The sequence below is a fragment of the Phallusia mammillata genome, chromosome 1, assembly GCF_965637545.1.
Source record: "Phallusia mammillata chromosome 1, kaPhaMamm4.hap1.1, whole genome shotgun sequence".
Classification (NCBI taxonomy): Eukaryota; Metazoa; Chordata; class Ascidiacea; order Phlebobranchia; family Ascidiidae; genus Phallusia; species Phallusia mammillata.
In genome coordinates this window covers 34916887-34936020 of record NC_137252.1, presented here as the reverse complement: position 1 = coordinate 34936020, position 19134 = coordinate 34916887, and the positions used below count along the sequence as shown (strand labels likewise).

Genomic DNA, 19134 nt, shown 5'->3' with positions numbered 1-19134 from the left:
AACACAGTACAACAATTCAAACTTGGCCTGGTCAATTTGTGTTAACTGTTTTGAATTGAAAACTGGTCATTTGAATCAGAAATATTAAACAGACGATTTTGCAAAACATAACAAACCGATCTTTTGCACGGCTTAAAATTTGGAAATGAAGCGACATAAAAATACTTTGTTGATGTAGTTTGGCTAAAAAACAGACTTTTTCTAATGTTGAAGCACTTACCCTGTGTAGTCGTGGGTAAGTACAGGAAGGATATTTTGTTTACTTTCAATGATGTATGTAACCGCCGTATCAGACAAAAGCTCTGCTTCACATTACGGGGACCCCCTGCCTTTGTCTGTAAAGTGCGTGACTTCACATAAGTTGCCCTCGGTCTCTTTCATGGTCGATGTTACAGCCATTTTAATTGATGTGAGTTTGGTTTTGCCCTGCCCCTGATGTCAGATAGGCTAATAGTTCAAAGTGCTGTGGTAGTTTTGTAAATCAGTAAACTCAGATACGTTGCTGCAGATGTTTTTGTTACAGCAGAACTACGCAGTCAAGTTTATTTGTAGCAAAGGAAAGAAAGGGGTTAGATTGTTTTTAGTCATGTTTGCAGATAACTTGTGTTTTTATCCGATCTTCAAAGGTTTTTGTAGGTTAACAAGGCAAACGTAACACCGAAGCAAATATTTAAACGCTTAGTTTTTTACAGAACGTTTCTATTTAACAGTAGGCATCCTATGTCGACGATCACTGATTAATTGTGTTTTTTATTAATAATAATGACGAAGCAACAGTATAAAACATTTAACGACGTAACGTTACTTTGTATATTCTTACTGGGAATGATTTCAACCATTAGTTGTGTGGCAGCTTTTCAAAGCTTTTCAAAGAAGTGATACGATGAGTTACTTCTTCACAACCGTTCGGGCAGTTTTTTGTTCAAGTACCTTAAAGTAACAAGTGCGGTGTTCCTAAATTAACCCTGGTGTGACATCTCGTGGACAAATGCACGGATTGATGGCACCAGACCGCTCGGCAAACGAGAGTGTCAACGCAGCAGCTGCGTGGAGCCAATATCGCTCTGTTACAATAAAAATAAAGAGCTTCAAATAAAAATTATATCCAATGATCGCACCTTATCAACTGTTTTCCTCCAGGATTTGAATAAAACCTTTCCAGTGCCCTCCACTGTTTGTAGCTCAATAACATTTCAACGTTGCGCAGCTATTTCCGACTTGGTGATAGTTTTAGTGCAATCATGCCCCTATGTGTTCTTTCACCAAGCAAAAAATCTCTCTCAAAAAATGCAAAGCCAAACAGGTCCTACACAAAAACAAATTAACTCATGCTTCAGCACGTAGCCTGTGTATTTTATGAAACAACTCGGACTGTAGATCTGCCTCCCTTCGTTGTGTTCGGTATGTGACATCGCTTGTCGGGCCCTTGCAAAAAGGCGCATTAAGCACGAAACGGATTCACACCACCAAGCAGGGGCGGATTGAGCTTTCAAACTGAGAGATGCGGATTGACGAAAAGGATTCGAGTCCGCCCTAAGAGTCCATGTGTACAGGGCATTTACAGGTAACACACTCCGCCATATGCCTTCTTCTATGCATCGGAAAACACATGTAGTCGGGTCGTACGTGTGTAAGTTAAACGAACGCAGAGTGCTGATGTCGCGTAGGCCTAAACCTGAACACTCACTTTTCTCATTTCGTAGACACTTTGTGGACATTTTCTCGTCCCACCTAATTTCTTCCTGACAGAAAGTTCGCTAGATCAAACGTGTTTTCACCACCACTGGAACAACAAACCCTAGCGGGTCAAACAACGAATTTTCATCCACGACGAGGACGCGATTCGACTGGAACTGGCTTTAACAGACTGTTTCGGGTAACGTGCTTGTCTGAGCTTAGTCTAATGAAAAGGACGGCGTTTAACGTTAAAGTTAGTTTATTGAGTTAAGAGAGTTAGTAGGAGTGAGAGTAATTCAACACATGTGAATATATAGTGACAAGGTGACGATGACGTAACTGTACGCAGGATGTGTAGCGACAACTGACAATTGCGGTCGAGTACTAAAAATGTGACGATAACGAAATAAAACATTCATGCAATCACAGTCACTCGTATGATATTATTTGCCCTTATTTGTACTGCAATACACGATACACCACAATTTCATCGAGTGTGGAAAAACGCCGTTCAATTTAATTGAAAATAAATCTCATCGCTGCCTTAATCACTTTTGGACTATTCTCTAATTGCTCTTGGACTATTATTATGAAGAATGACAGGTAACAGTTAGGTTTATTGTGACACGATTTTGTCTCCTTTTTTGCATTTAAATAAGCAACAAATTTGTTTTTGTTTGCTGCGAGGGGATTCCCTAAAAATGTTCCCTACGTTTTTCCCAACAAATTTCACACAACTTTTATTCAAGAGCCGCATTTGGCCCGCGGGCCGCAGGTTGCCCATCCCTGGTGTAGATAATGGTTAAAATTAGGTTTTAACAAAGCAGGTTTAACCTACTTAAAAATGAAAACCAGTTTGGACTGGGCTATTCGCCTAATCCGTAACTAACCCCTCAGCCTGAATACTTATTTTTACTGGGACCGATATGGGGCCGAACTTCAAAAAACTACTGGAAACCGAACCTAAAAAAACAAGAAATGGTAGTAAAATTGATCTGAATTTGTAACATTGTTGATTAAGGAAGTGGAATAGGTGAAGCAAAAAATACTGCTCCGTATAAGAGTTACAAAGTCAAATTCAATAGCCCTTAAGTTAAGGCGTTCTACTAAGTAGTGTTAACATGGTGGGAACTACTGGTTCACTTAAAAGGCAAGACCACATGTATCATTAAATTAACTGTATAATTTTTCTCTGGATTGGAACCACTATCATAAATGTTACAAGAATGTGTAGAATCAATTGATTGCTTTAATATTAATACAAGAAACCACTTTTAATTAACCTATCATTTCACAATTTTTATTTCAAACAGTTTCTGAGCTTACTTGCCTTATTTTATGGTAGTTTTTGACATTTTGTTCAAGAAAACGATGTATGCTTTGGCGTTACCCAGAACTCTAATGCAAACAAAAAAACTGGGTATTAAAAGTTATAGTCAGATTTCAATTGAAGTGAAAGTCATACAACTTCGAACAAAGCTTGGCAGAGCTATAAATTGACTAACATCAATTCCCACTCATTTTGATAATATTTCCATGTCTCAACACTTGCAGCACAAACATAGTATTCTTGTACATGTGAAAATGTGTATTATGTTTTTTAATAATCTTAGTCAAATTTTTGTGTCATATGTTTTTCAAGAGTACTGTTATCTGTTTGGCAAAATGGTGATTAACAAAATTTATTTGAAATCATTTGATTATGTTTTTATACACCCTTTTAATGTTTTAGACAGACAAATTACATATTGATTTGAAATTTGTGCATGAATGTGTAGGAGGTTTTTGGAGTTATTCTTGACATAACTTTTCAAAAACTTAATTGTTTTTTACCTGTAGTTAATATTGTTTGATATGTAACACTTTGTTGCGCCATCTGAACCATGGTCATGTCAATATTTGTTGTAATAAAGCAAATATGCTCTGGCTATCTAAAGTAAACAATAAACCACGCTGGACAAATTTTGTGGGCTGGCAATGCACTAACATTCAAGCGAGGTTTACATGTTGCCTAATGTCATTCGACCTTTTTGTTTGCTTTAAAATAGTTGGTTGTCTTGTTAGTGGTTATTGTGCTGATGATAACAATAGTTGTGTCAAATAGCTTAATAATTGCCCTGTTTTGTAATATTACGAGTTTATAATTTTTGTAACAAACTTCTGTCTGTATAGGATAGTTAGAGCATTGGAAAACTATCCAACAGGTTTACACATTAAATTTTGTGTTATGAAATGTCTACTTTTGTACCTTTTTCATACCACAGCTCAGTTTATTTGTACGCTCCCAAGCCTTTAATGCTTTTGTATTACAAAGTACATATTGTTTTGTAATCTGTGCATGATAAAAACTTACTCTGTTTTGAAACGTAGGCAAGGTTTTAGAAGGTACTTATTCTTGTTATTATCCTTTGTAAAACTAAACTGTTTTTGACCTGATGCAGAACATGTTATTTGTCAAGTAGCATTTTGCTGTGTGAGTGAAACCATGGCCATGTCAATTTTTTGCAGGATTATTGTTGAATATGTTGAGCACAAATTCTTTAGTTGTAATTTGTTTTAAAAGTCTCATGTAAATCAGTTTACTGTATTTAGGTTGAGTGCAAAATGTTACATTGTGCTTTGTTAATTAATCACTGACACAGCACTCAACTACATAGATTAGGTGTGAAAGGCTTTTGAGGTTTTGTAATTTACAAAAAAGTATTGATGTTATTGTAATGTATGCCTGTTTTACTAAAAAGCAAAACAGCATGTATTTAAGAAACCATTTATGCTATTGTTTCTACAATCCAAAACATTTCAGCTTTCTTGCTACTTGTTACAACTTACTATTATGATTATTATCCAGTTAACCTAAAATGACAGAAATATTGTTAATTGTATTAAAATTCACTAGTAGATTAAAACTATTTGCTGGCAGGAGTATAGCTTGTAAAGGCTTTTTGAACCCAACTAAAACTTGGTTTCGAGCACTTACTGACCAAATCTATATTTCATGGTTCTGTAATGCTTTGTTAGAAAGTGTTTGCCTTCCCTTTTCAAGAACGTCTAAAGAAGTAACAAAAACGGCTGGCAATAAGCATGGAAAAGCCTGAGGTAATGGTGACTGTTAATAACATGTGTTACTTGAAAAACAATGAATTAATAAGATTATAAATATTTTGACTTTCATTAATATGGTATTATAGTAAATTTTTAATGGTATTATGGTAAATCATTATTATGGTAAATTTTTAATGCAATTGAAAATTACCGGAATATTGTTATTCTTAGGATGGTAAAACTACTAGTGAAATCTCACAGACAACTTTCCAATCAGGTAAGGAATTTTAACATTGCCTAAAAAGATGAAAATCATAAGATATAAGTTTAAGACAGCTGAAATGTTTAGCCTAAGGATTACTAAATGTGTCGGGATGCCAAGTGGGGTTGGAAGGGTAATATGTTGGGTCACAAACAGATCATGGGGCTGGGGAGATTGCTGAGTTATTGTCAGGGAATGGTCAAATAACTAAAATAATGCAAATGATTACTTATACAATATTATGGCCTATTTTTTGTAATATTATTTAACTAAACCAGTTGCTGAATTACTGAGAATTACCGAGTCAAGTTTAGGACATAAACATCTAATGTAGTTTTTGTTGCAACTACATCCACTGGTGTTCTGAATTTTTTAAAAAACTCTCGTTTAAATGGAGTTCCTTATTTGTGTTTTAAGCATGATCATCTCAATGGTTATCTTTATTTCTCCAAATTTGTTTCAAAGCATCATTGCACCCTTGTTATACACTCAAAGGACTTCATGTGCTTTAAACATGACCATAAAATTGAAATTAAAATTACCCCCTAAAAATACTCACAATATTTATACTGTTAGTAATTTGAATACACATGTGTGTTTAAAACAGGTAACACCAGTTTAACATATAATAGACTGCCAAAATAATGTAGTTAAACTGGTGAAAGCTTTTATACAGCAAACTATATGGATTAATGTTAATTTTACGAAATGATTGGTACTTTTTATTTTTTTTTGTTAAACAGTAAATAATATATAAATTGGTAACACTGTACTGTAAATTTGTTATTAACATGATGTATAAGTTAATAATACTGTATGAATCGGTGCTAAAAGTCTTCATTCCCAATTTCCTGGTAAATAACAATAAAACAATCCACATACAAACAAAAAGACCTAAATCAAGCAGAAATGTATAAGAAGCAAGCAATCACCTGCCAAATACCAAGTTTTTGCGCCAGCAGTCCAGTGTAGATCAAATGATGTGTATAGTAATTGGTAAATAGGTCTTAAAGTATATGAAATGAAAGTATATTAGAAACCCACCTTTCTAGTTTTAAAAAATAATTCATGCTTTATTCTTGTTTTTATTAAGCAGCCTAAATCAAAACCGGTTAAGTCGCGTTAAGTGATCAACACAACCTACTTTGCCTATGCCTTGTAGAGTTTTTAAACCAGCTTTGTTTTTTAATTAGATTGGTAAAATTTTTATGATTCAATCATACATAAGGATGTTGGTTTGAAAGGCAAAGTAATTTTCTTTAATAGCAGCACATTTTTATTGCAGTGTTTGGATTTGACATCCTCCAATTGTGGACACTGCTGCTAGGACTTGTTGCGGTGATCATAATATCCGTCTTAGCTAGTCATAAAAAGAAGAAAGGTTTGTGCCGTTTCCTAAGCAGTTAAAACTTGAATGTATATGCTCAGCTCAGGGGTAGGATAAACACCTAATCCTAAACAAATAATAAAATTATAGAGAATGGTATGCTCCTGGAGGTACAAGTTCTTAATCTGTTTGTCTTGTTTAACTCTGTGGTATATTTCAAATACAAAATTCACCTTAAATTTTTGCACTGATTCCACATTTACTTGGTAAAGGCCAATGGTTAAGGAAAGAAACTCTTAACAAAGGTTCAAGGAATAAAACTCTTAACAACTTTTTTTGATAGATTTCTGATAGCTATAAACTATGTGTCTGCATTCAGGGTACATAAAAACACACACATAATAAAACGTTTGGCTTAGATCTATTGTTTTTGTCCGTATTTTTTTTCTGTGTACTGCTGATTTGTCCATGTGTTTGGTCAAAAAAGGATGCTTTAAACGTATTAAATTTACACATATGTTATGTGTTCAACCACAGTTAATCCTCCCAAAGTTTGACCCCAAATCACCCTGAGGTTCACCAACAAACTCTCAAAATGTAGTTATTTTAAAACAACTGTACTGACTAAAGTACATGATCCAGGAGTTTCTTGCTTTGTTGTTTGGTGCATTGTTAAGTATTCTAAACAATTTCAGAACTTTTAATGGCATCCACCCATTATCACCCAACATCACTCCAAACATTTTTAGCTATATCAGTCCATTAGGTCAGAAATACAAGCCCTATTGTGCAGAAATTGTAAACAATTATTTATATTGGATTACCCGTTTAGTATTTACAATTTATCCCAAATGCCAAATGGTTACCCTTATGGCCTTTAGTCCAGGGATGGTGAACCTTTTTAGGTAAATTGGTTATACATGATACCTTAAATCAGAAAGAAAACAAAGTAGGTCACACATTTTATTATATGTCAACATCAATGAGAAACTTGTTGCTGCAAATCCTGCAATCCTAGGCTATAATGCGTAGTTTTCAGCTTAATACATACATCAGACATATTTTAACTGAGACCTGGCATTTGAAATATGAAAATCATGTGTGAAAGCACTCGCTTGAATATGTGGAACCGAACAGCGTTAACAAAGCTACAGCAAATCGTTTTAAGTTGTACATCTAAATAAACAAATCTGTTGCCTCACAATTGACTCAACAATCTGTATTTTAGGACAGTAGGCCTAGGCAATCTGGCAAAGGTCATAAAGTTAACCCTTGTGTTGCTTTTTAACATTGGATGTCTGGTAATCCTTTGAATCCTATGATCAGTATAAATTTTTGAAACTACAAGCGGGTCAGTAAACTTCACGAGGCGTGTCACTTCGTGACACGGGTAAGTGGTTCGCCATCTGCCTTAGCCAGATAGAAGTCCCAAGAAGGTGATTTGGTTTACAATTGAAGTGGTTTATACAGAGCGAATGGTCTCTGCTTTTTTCTCTTTATGTACACAGGAACTTACTTTGTTTTGCTGCTTTAACAGAAAAAGAAATCAAACAGCCCCCAAAAAGCAATGACCATGTTAAAGTACGTAGAATAACTTTTGTGCAGTCTCCAAACTTTAGGGTGTTAGCTTTTTACCTGACTTTAGCAATCATTAGGTTTGAGGTGTAAGAAGTTCTGTTTTTTTTGTAGGGGACATATTAACTTTACTTCTGTAGTTTACCAAGGAACTAATGGCATGAAATATTTGTTGGGCCTAAATTAGATATTAAGAACCTGTGGTCTAAAGATTGACCAACAAGGTTGGTTAAGGTAGCTTTGCCAGTTTGAAATGACAATCCTTTGTTTTATTGTTATATCGTTTTGCTGCTTTTATTTACTTTAGTACAAAAAGGCAAACAATAATAGACAGTTTAAGCCAAGTTGTTGTTAGTTTTAATCCAGTACTAAAATCGTCATTTCAACATTAATTGTGGGTTTGGCCATGCAGCAAGAAACTGCATTATTTACAACTTTGCATATGCAAGCACCCATGAGCCTCCAGAAAACGCAAACATTGTAAAAAAATTGACCCAGTATTTAATAAGAATAAAAGTTTCAAAATATGTCAAAGTGTATGTACAATGGCAATACTTGCTAGGCTACCCTTCTAGTTTTGGTTTTATGCAAAAATTACATTTTTTAAGCACCTTTATGTTGATTAAATATATTCATAATTTGTGAGATGTCTGAGGTTATTACATGAGTAGTACACTGCCATAGAAACTATTTAAATTTTGTGCTGTCAGGTGGATGAACACTTTAGTATAACACCAACTACTTTTCATCCCAAAAAGCCAACAAGTGTAAAAATTTTGCTGAAAGGCTAAACCTTAAAAAGCCAAACTTTTGCATCTAACATCTAAATCCAACATCCATTTAACAGTAGGTTGTTACATTTTCCCCAATATTAATAAATAATAAAAGATGACAGTTTGTTTTTTCTACAAATGTTAAATAAAGCAATAGATAAAAACTGTTCAAACCATTGGTATTAACTTTTTGTTTGCCAATTAGTTAAAGTTTCTATGTTTGGCATTATTAAGACGAAAGTATTGGAAACAAACAGAAGATTGATGTGAGAAACACCCCAGTTACAGATTCAATCTTTGGAGTTCAAGGGAATGTGAACATTACTAGTAAGAGCATTTGATTGTAGTAGTTCTCAAAAACTAGGCTCCAACCAGCTTGCCTCTGCTATTTTTTTCAACTATATGCATTGTTGTTTATGTATTTTGTTTGATACATTTGAGTTGTTGTTTGTATGTGTAAGGTCTACACCACGGGTGCACAACCTTTATCTATAGAGATAATGTATGCGGCTGTGAACATGTTTATTTAAATATATCTACAGGTGACTATGATGTAAATAAAACTCTTTTGCTAACTATTCTGATTTTCAAACTGCTCTAAACAGATTTTGTGTGCCTGGAATAAATATATCTTTTCAAAAGCATCAAAAAATTAATCTTCACATTATAAAGAGTTTGGACTGATCTTCAGACTGTTCTGCTCAATCTGTGCATCAAGTTAGAAATTAATCTAGCTCCGGTAGATGCCATTAGATGGTGTATACATGATATAAACCTTTACATCATTAATTTCAAAACAAAAACAAGCATGCAATTCGAAGGTGTTGGTGAAATAAAGATTTGCAAGGCAAAAATCATAGCAAAAAAATGTTGTGCACCCCTGGTGGTTTACACTCATGCTATTTAAGAGTTGGGACCTGTAAAGAAATATTGCACAACTTGTTTTTGACACAACTATTTACAGTAAACTTAAACATTACCATTTCAGAAAATTTAGTCATTCCTGAGAAGCAGTCCCCTACTGAGGAAGCGAAAGGTAAACAGGTTTTAATACTGTCCGCTTTTTAAAATTAGTGTTGTGCAACAGTTTAAAGAAAAAGTTAAAAGAAAAGCACTAACAGCATAGCATATCATTAGCATGAAACTGAACATTGTTTGTTATATACTATAATTTGTATCTTATTATAATTACTAATATGACAGTTTTTATTGTTTATTGTTACCATGTAAGTTATGAAGTATGTAAAGCATCGATTTTGATTATTTGCTTTAATTTTAGTTTCTGCCATTAAAAAGCACCAGGAGCAGCATATGCAGAGTTTACCAGAAAGTGTGGTGCTTTATGATGAAAAACATAAACCCAACCAACTATCTGATGTACATCCACAAATGCATAAGTATGGGGCCTATGAAGGAGAGGGCCCTGTGGAGAATAAGGAATTCATACCATCTACAAAACCAAAGTTTGGTTCTCCTTTTCATCAACAACCAGTTTTCTTTAAAAAAATTCTAGATCTAACCTCCAAAAAAAGGTTTATTGCATTTATTGGTCCACCTGGCTCGGGAAAAACTACTCTTTCTAAACAATTGGCAAAGTTAAGTCAACCAAAACTTTCTGCCAAGTTTCTTATTAGGTTCATGGACCTAAATTATGAGCAACCTTTAACATGCAAACAACTTCTTGTGGACTATCTTTGTCCTGGGTTGGATGATGAAACAAAAGAGGACGCTTTCCGATGGATGATAGAAAACCAAGATAAGTGTTGTTTTCTTTTTGATGGCTATGACCAAGCCAGATTTTCGCTAGAAAACATGAAACCGTGTAATAAAAGTTATAATGAACCATTAAAAATTGAGCAACTAATAGCAAATCTTTGTGCCAAGAAATTTTTTGAAGAATCTTTGTTATTCTTTACATCGCGCCCTCACAAAATTCTTAAAATCCCATTTGAGCTCCGTCCAGATATCACAATCCACGTTGATGACCTTTCAACTGAAGATATGAAAAAGCTGTTTCGTACCTTGGCCGGAGACAAGGCAGATGAATTGTGGGAAATGTTATTTGTCAAATCACCACAACTTTTAAGTCTTTGCCATAATCCTTTATTACTGCAATTCATTGTTTTTGCTCTTTTACATAGAGGATTTAACAAAGTAAAAACAGTCACGGATGTTTTCCAAACGGTGTTAGAGCAACTGAGATACTCAGAATTCTCTAAAAGCAGTATTGATGTTGCCTCGTTATGGGAACCACTTGGTAAAATGGCATATGAAGGCATGCTGTATAAAACAATTGTTTTCAACAGAATAAATCTTGGGGAACTTGATGCCACTGATGTCCAAGATATCATCATAGTCTTTGCTCGTAAATTTGGCTTTCCGAGTCAACGACTATTTGATGGTGACCAGCTATTTTACTTCTCACATCAAATGTTGCAGGAAATGTTTTCAGCGAAATACATCTGCGAGTTCATGTCAGATGAAGAATTCACAAAAATCATTGCGGATGTAGCTGAGGGAGGTCATTGGTCAATGGTTCGACGATTTTTATGTGGTTTCTTACTCGGAGACAACAAAGGTGGGTTGCCTAAACTGTAATTAAATAAATCATTAATCAAAATGCTATGCTCGGCACTCTTACCGTTCGTTACTTATTTTAATGTCTAACTTATGCAGTGAATTTTATCATGGGCATGGTGTTCCACTATTTAACATGTTAAGCACCTAAAATGGGTTGAATTATTAGGCAATGTATAAATTTTATATTATAGCAAACATATTACATACGTCTACACTATTGTATACTGTACCCCATTTAAAATTAACCACTGTTTTTGTGAAATGCCAACAATGTAAATTATCCTATTTTTGTTTTGTAGGTTTGTCATCTGAAAAGCCATATGAGGGAGTTACTGGTTCTTCACCCATGCACCAAAAATCAGGTGTTAATTATGGGTCCCCTTTCCTAAAGGAGACATATTTTTGTCCTCTTTTACTCTTTTTTTCTTTTTTCTGACTAACGCTGGTTTGCAACACTCGTTTAGTCAAAAAAGAGTGCTTCATCACAAAAATTTGAACAGGTGTTAGTTAATAATCCAAATTTGATCCTCCCGAAGTTTGACCCCAAATGACCCTGCGGTTCACACACAGGCCCCCAAAACGTAGATTTTTTAAATCAGCTGTACTGACTAAAGTACATCATCTAAGAGTTTCATGCTTTGTTGGTTGGTGCAATATAAAGTTTTCTAACGAATTTTGTAACTTTGAACAGGATTCACCCATTTTCACCCCTTAAACCCCAAAATAATCGTTTCTGTCCAAAACTGGTTTGTAAAGTTCGTTTGGTGAATACAGATTGCCTTAAGTTTATTCAAATTTAAACAGATGTTACATATTAATCTAAATTTGATCCGCTTAAAGTTTGACCCCGAATGACCAAGCGGTTCACCCTCGGGCCCCACAAACGTTATATTTTTAAAACGACTGTTCCCCCCTTAAACCCCGAAATAATCAGTTTCAGTTTTAGGCCAGAAATACAAGCCCTAATGCGCTGCAATTTAAAACAATTGTTTGCAGTAGGTTATTCGTTTGGATTTTAAATTTTGCCTAAAGGTCCGTTTACACTATGCTTAGCGGCGCCTAATCTTACCTTGCAACCCCTTCCGTTTACACTGCGATTATCGGTGCGTACCTAAGTGTACTAAATAATATACAAGACGTATTTTTTAGCTCACAGCAAATGTCGATAACCATAAATTACCACATAAATTCATTGTTACCTATTTTAGATCGAAAAAGCTTTACATAAATCTAAATTACATCATAGTTTGTTAGTAAACATGATTTTGCATCTTGGTAATCATACAGGATTGTTCTGGATGTTGTTGTATAGATTAATGGCATGTTTATCTCATTTTCATGTCTCTATAACAGGGGTGGCCAGACCTGCTTCATGCTCGAGCCGCATGTCACAAAACTTAGTTTAAAAGAGCCGCAAGACAAAAAATCAAAAACGAATTTATTCACTCACAATGAAGTCTACTCTATGCTATCAAATAATGATTGTTGTGTGGTGATACTGTGAGTCTCCACCTGGGCTGCAAGGTGTTTGAAATTAGGCTGATATGATGGAAAGGTTTTTGTGTTTAGCTTCGTAATGACGTTTCAAGTTACTAGTTTTCTAATGATTGAGCGAAACTGGACAAATAAGACACACAGGTTTACCTCCATTATTAATGAATGCAAACTCCTCCTCCCATTCTGTTTTAAAAGTTATATTTTCCTGTTTATTGAATGTGCAACATTAAAGAGCTGCAATCAAAGGCTTAAAGAGCCGCAGTTTGGCCACCCCTGCTCTATAATATGTAGTCCGCTGTGCTGGGGTAAACGTAGATTTTAAATGTAATTAATTACAATATGTCAACACAATAAAACACAACACGCAATCATAACCATGTAATAAATACTTATATTGAAGACAAATAGCGTGCCATCATTTATTTTTGGCAAATGAACCCACTTTTTCAAATCCGAAACCCGTACACAGCGTTAGCGAAAACCGTTTGCGCAGGTTCAAGCAGCTTGATACGCAGAAAAACGCTCGGTAGGCGATCACTCGCTCATTTCTACGAGACGTGAGCGCCTGAAATCAGTCAAGCGCGAAACCAGACAGAAAAAATGAAACAAACAAACTTGCGTACATTCGAGCGAGCGCGATACGCATAGTGTAAACGGGCCTTAAATCGGCCAAATGGTTAACTTTAAAATGGTGTACAATGTTAGTCAGATAGAAGTCCCTAGGAAGTAACTCACTGGTTCACGATTAAGGCGGTTTAACGTAGAGAGGAAGAGAGGAAAGATTGACATGCGCATTTTCAGTTTGAAGGTTTGTTAAAGGTTTTATACCTAAGACGTGATTTATACTCGGTAAAAGGTATTACGCTTTGTAATATGTCAGGCAAAACGTTGTTGCTTAACACAAAGGTCAAAATATAAACTAGACCAAAGTTACGATAAATGGTCATTGTCAGCTTGACCGCTGCATGACGAGAGGTTACTGAAGGCCAGTTTGTGGGTATGGCAAAATCCTTGTGAGAATGATTTTACGTCACAACGTAACTTGTTTATTTTTGGACAAATAACCCATAGAAACAATACACGAGTTTTTGTATCAATTAGGCAACATGTTATTGTTGAACAAGAAGGACTGTGTCCTCTTAAAAACGTGTCAAAAAGTCATTATCGGTCGTTCGTATTTGCACGGCTAGAGGTTACTGCAGGTCAATAAACGTTTTGCGAAACAAAAGTTTTTGACCTGACCCCGACCTATTTGGCATTGTATTTGTTTGTTAGTGAAACAAGATTTGCAAGACCGAGTCTTACAAATGGGTTTGTCACGTTAAATATGTTGCAAACTAAAAAAATATTATGTGTGGGTAAAGTCTACTCGGAAGGGCCACCTGACTAAAAATAACTAGAATGTAAAACAAGGTTTTTAAAACAAAACATATAAAGCGACCAGTAACATACAAGTGAATTAACGTTGGCTATAACTTCATTCAGTACCGTACAAGTCTGAGTCTGAACATATTGCGTCTGCGTGAGCGGTGCTATCCGTGAGCGCGTGAACTGTGTTTATCTTTGGGTTAGCAAACGCAAATATATTTTTGGTCTAACAAACGCAAATATGTACCGACAACGCGGTATTGTAACTCGGGGCGAAGGTAATGTCGCTCCCAACGAACCACATTAATCCGGAATCTTCAGTGCGTTGTTACAACCCGCAAAAAGTTGCAACGCGTAGCAGCTGTACGTCGTTAGCACAACGCTTAACGACGATCACAGAAAAAAATTGTTAACTTGATTTATTGCCAAACATCCGAAAGGAACAACAAAATCAGTAATAAACGGACTTTACGTTATCATGTAGCAATAAACTATGCAATCGTTGCGTATAGCACATGTGATTTTGCAACGTAGTTGGTGGTAAAAAGTAAACGCGAAGATGTAACAGCCCGTATACTGTCCCATTCTGCTGTGATAATTCCACACGGTCCTTCACACCATGCATTTACTCGTTTCCTGTCTTACTACTACTTAAAACAAGACCTCCGCGCCCCGCGTTTTTTCTGATTTCCTTTATTAACTTATTCTTTTTGCAGGCAAGGTAAAAATGTTTCGCGAAAAGCTTATCAACTACGCGAAAACCCTTGTGCGTGGATATAAATGGATAGGTAAGAGTATGTTTCGGTTTCAGAACATTATTTAACTTTAACACTTATTTTTAGTCATACTTACCATATATATATTTAACAGTAATATTATATATTACATATTTACGGAAAGACTTACCTTTGAAATGAGCGCATTTGGACAAAGCCTTTGTAAAACTGAGTTTATCTTTGGGTTAGCAAGTGCAAATATTTACTGTAGCGACAACGTGGTATTGTAACTTGGGGCGAAGGTAATGTCGCTCCGTAGCAATATTTCAAAATAATATGTATCTACAGAGTTATCGCCAATTTTAAAAACAACTTTGTGAAATTAAAACTAAATTTGTTTTGAAAATAAACTTGTAGATTAGAAGTCGTTAAAATTTTTGAAGGAAGGACGCATTAAGTTTGTGTTTAGATTCTAAACTTGTAATTTATAACCGCTGATAATAGCCGAATAAAATAAAGCTTAATAATAAGAATAAAAGTAAACCTAATTTACTTTGGTTTGTGTAGAATTAATGCAGACAGGCTACAGTCGTATATTTTTGGTAATATAACATCTTATAGACGTTGATTTTATTTAGTTATTTAAATGTGGAACGCACAGTAACGCTCCCTAATAACCATAAATTTTTCTGCTGTTGCAACCATTGCGCTATATATGTATTAACAAATGCTAACCTTTCACTTTTCCCATTTTTACTGGCTTCTTTGTTTTAACACGTGTTTTTTGCTGTGGCGGATAATTTATGTTATGTAAGTTAGATGTTTTGTGGTCAACCCGAGTACCTAAATTTAATTTCAGTCGCCCTGCTTGTGCCTTTTATACCACACAAAATTTAAACCTACTTTTTTTGTCTTTTTATTAGATCTGTTGTCGGACTTGCAAGAATGCTCAGAGGATCAAAAGAATTATTTTGCGAATTTTCTGCCTTTGAGTTTTGATTTCTCCAACACCCCCATCTCATCAAGTGCAGCGAACGCCTTGGCTGCAATCCTCCCGAGTTTGAATCAAACTGTTAAGTGGATGGCACTTCGAGGCTGCAACCCGAACTCAGACATACTGAAGTTGATTTATGGAGGAATCAATAAAATGAAACACAAGGTTGTTTATGATTGTGGGTCGCCTTCCCTGAAGGGCGCACTTCTATATTTGACTCTTTTTTTTTCTTCCCGAAGTTTGTCCAGACTGTTTGCCATGAAATGTTTCATGCTTATTGCTTAGATGTATGATCATGTAGGTGTGACTTTTGTTATGTCCAATCCTACAGCCCCAACATTTACCCCACTAGATCCCTAAAAAGAGTGAAACTTTTTTGATACATCGATTGTTGTGTTTTACCGTTTTCTTTGACACATTTATGCGTAAAATAGCTATAATTTTTAAGGAAAATTAGAAAACAATTCACATTACCTAAACATAAATAAATGGCATAATGACGTAACTCGTCACGTGACAATTAATCGTTTATTTACAACAAATAATCATCAAATCTTGCGCAGATCGAAAATCTTGATCTGAGTCTTAACGAATTCGGAGATGCCGAGATCGAAATTGTTTCCAGGTGCTTAGGAAAAGTAAAGTGGTTGGATATGAGGAGTTGCAGGATCTCTGATAATGGGAAACAGATTTTATACAGCGAACTGGAAAGACTCGGACTTCCCGTAAGATTGTTATTTTTTCTACATTATCTAATTCACAGAGTTTTAATAAAATTTGCATCAATTTAATTGTGACATTGATTGATAACGCCACACTGACAACAATTCTAAAATAAAAATGACCATTATTTGTGTTTTTTGATTTAGGCTTTCAGCTAAATTCTTTGTTTGTGTTTAGCGGTCAACTGTTTATTTCGGCTATCAACTTAGAAGATGAGTTAAGTTCGACTTTAAACTTTTTCATCAACACAATTTTCACAAACTTTGTCGTTTACTTTCGTTTTGTTTTTGTGTGGCGAATTTTTAGCACTTTCACCTTTTTGTTAACTATGCATTATTCGACTATCTAATTTTCACACACCTACGCGCACTTGTAATCTTACCAATTTGCAATCCATATTATGTTTACTTGTACAAAACACATGTAGTAAGAAATGGGGCTAACTCTGAGATGAATATGTTTTTAATTGGGCCCTATGCATAATTTAACAAAACAGAAATTAACGAACAAAAGTTTAGTTTATGAAATTAGTAAACACAGTGGATTTGTGTAGTTTGAAAATTTATGTTTTGTTGTCAGAATTGAGTCACTTTTCGTACCTGTGTCGAAATCCTAATTGCAAGCTGCCAATTCCGGAGTAAACACTGGACAATTTGGAAGTAAAATGACGTTTCATTGGAACTTTCCCCCTTTGCCATGTAGTGATTTGGCTATATTTTGTACTGTGTACTTTTGTAGATTTATATTTTTTATCATTGTAGTTTCTTCATGTGTTATTTGTTTTCTTCATTTGTGTATTTTTACAATTTATTCTTTGTTAATATTTTGCTCACCCCTTATGTACTGTGGAAACCGTGAGTACTGTTTTGTATGATTAGTATTTTGTACCATAGCGTTAATATGCAGTTGCGCCACGTGCAATAAATTGATGTTTTTTTAGATTACAATCATGTGCCACCTTACTTTAACCTCTCACTTATTAAGTTGAGTTGTATCTTCTGTTTTAACTGTTAACTAGAGATTGAAACTTGAAGGATTGCAAGTTTTTACTCATTTTTTTGCATATCAAGTTGATAAGACTGTCTTGGTTATTATCACCGAGGAAGAAAAAAGTAGTTAGTGGTCAACTTACCCACCTTATCCAGTTTTGCACCAGACTCAAAATGATTTTTTTGTTTGATATTTAAACCAAGTTTGAAGATTTAGGTCAAGAAAAACCACAAATAACCGCAGTTTGTTTAACTTTTCCCATCTGCGTTACTAAACGATAATATTCCGTTTCGTCCAATAACCCGTATATGTTAAAGCAAAGAACAAACTGATCAGGAAAAATCTTTTTGTGCCTCCACGTTTGTAAGGTAACGTCACAAGTCGTTACAGCACCACCAAGTGATTAAAATAACTCCTGTTATTACGCAAGTGGGAACAACGAAAGCACGTGAGGGCAGGAACTTGGCCGAATGGTCTGGCACACCTGACCCATATACAGACATAAAAAACCCTGATCGGGACATTTTCCTCCTTTTAGCTTGGGTTCGCTGTAGTGCAGGCGTCTCAAAATCTCAAACTGAAGGGCCAAAAACCAACCTTTTAATAAGTCGAGGGCCGCACTATCGAAACATTGGTTACAGTGTAACATTATGCCCGCGGGCCGTGTGTTTGAGTCCCCTGCTCTAGGACATCGTGTAGCGCAGTGGTGCCCAACCTTTTTCAACCCGACCCAAATACTTCCCAAAATTTTGTTTTGTAGTTTCTCGCAACCCATAGACATGCATTCTTACTATTTTGGTTGTATTTTTGTCTCTAAATCAGAAAAGCTTTTCGAAAATTACTTCGCGAGCTTGAAAAAAATCAAACAAATAGTATTCGTTTTTTCGACGAAACATGTCCATTTAGGACGATCTTTAAAACTGATTTAAGTTATTATATTACAGCACATCACTTATGACGTCAAACATTAAACCTTATCACATCAAGTTGTCATGCAATTGTAGGTGACAATTTAAATCGCTAGAAAAAAAACCCCACGAAACAAGGTCAAAAAGGAGATGCTCTTATTGTCAGAAAAACAGGCAACCCAGCAGAATTTTTAGGCGACCCATAAGTTGGAAAAGACTGGTTAACGCTTTTACATTTCAATGTTAATTTTTGAAAGCGATAGAATCTCTGGTAGAGAAAAGCAATACCATTCAAAATGTAAGAACAAATGTTTACTTTGGCGCACTGTTCTAGAGAACTCAGTACTGTGTTCACTCATGCGCATCGAACCGTGTAATTTGCCTTTTTTGTAATACGGTATTACCGCCTTTATTTGTTTACAAGCGCTTGGTTCGCGTTGCTCTATCTTCTACATTAGTGGTTTCTACTATTTAAGGATAAAAAAAATAAAAAAATCAAAAAAAAAAAATAAAAAAAAAAAAAAAAAGGATTGCGTATCACCTAGCAACTTTTCTATAGTAGGCCAATGGGTGGGCCCATTTCCCGACTAGGAGCAAGGTTAGCAGTTTAAGAATGATGACGAGTTCCCCAAACCAATGCTGGGCAGTTTGAGTCAAATCTTGATCTGATTTTTATGTGGCAAAAAGCTACACACGTACCTG

The 19134-nt window shown here is 35.2% G+C and overlaps 1 protein-coding gene across 1 annotated transcript; it reads left to right on the top strand.

The window, feature by feature from the left end:
- The first annotated feature begins 2398 nt into the window (after positions 1-2398).
- Positions 2399-17745, top strand: LOC145203270 (uncharacterized). Its single transcript, XM_080075843.1, has 11 exons — positions 2399-4773; positions 4951-4996; positions 6267-6362; positions 8891-8983; positions 9645-9692; positions 9936-11234; positions 11536-11598; positions 14818-14889; positions 15741-15976; positions 16375-16536; positions 16712-17745. Exons 1-11 carry the CDS (start codon positions 4759-4761, stop codon positions 16748-16750), a joined length of 2169 nt encoding a protein of 722 aa, XP_079931969.1. The 5' UTR covers positions 2399-4758; the 3' UTR covers positions 16751-17745.
- Positions 17746-19134: the final 1389 nt, after the last annotated feature.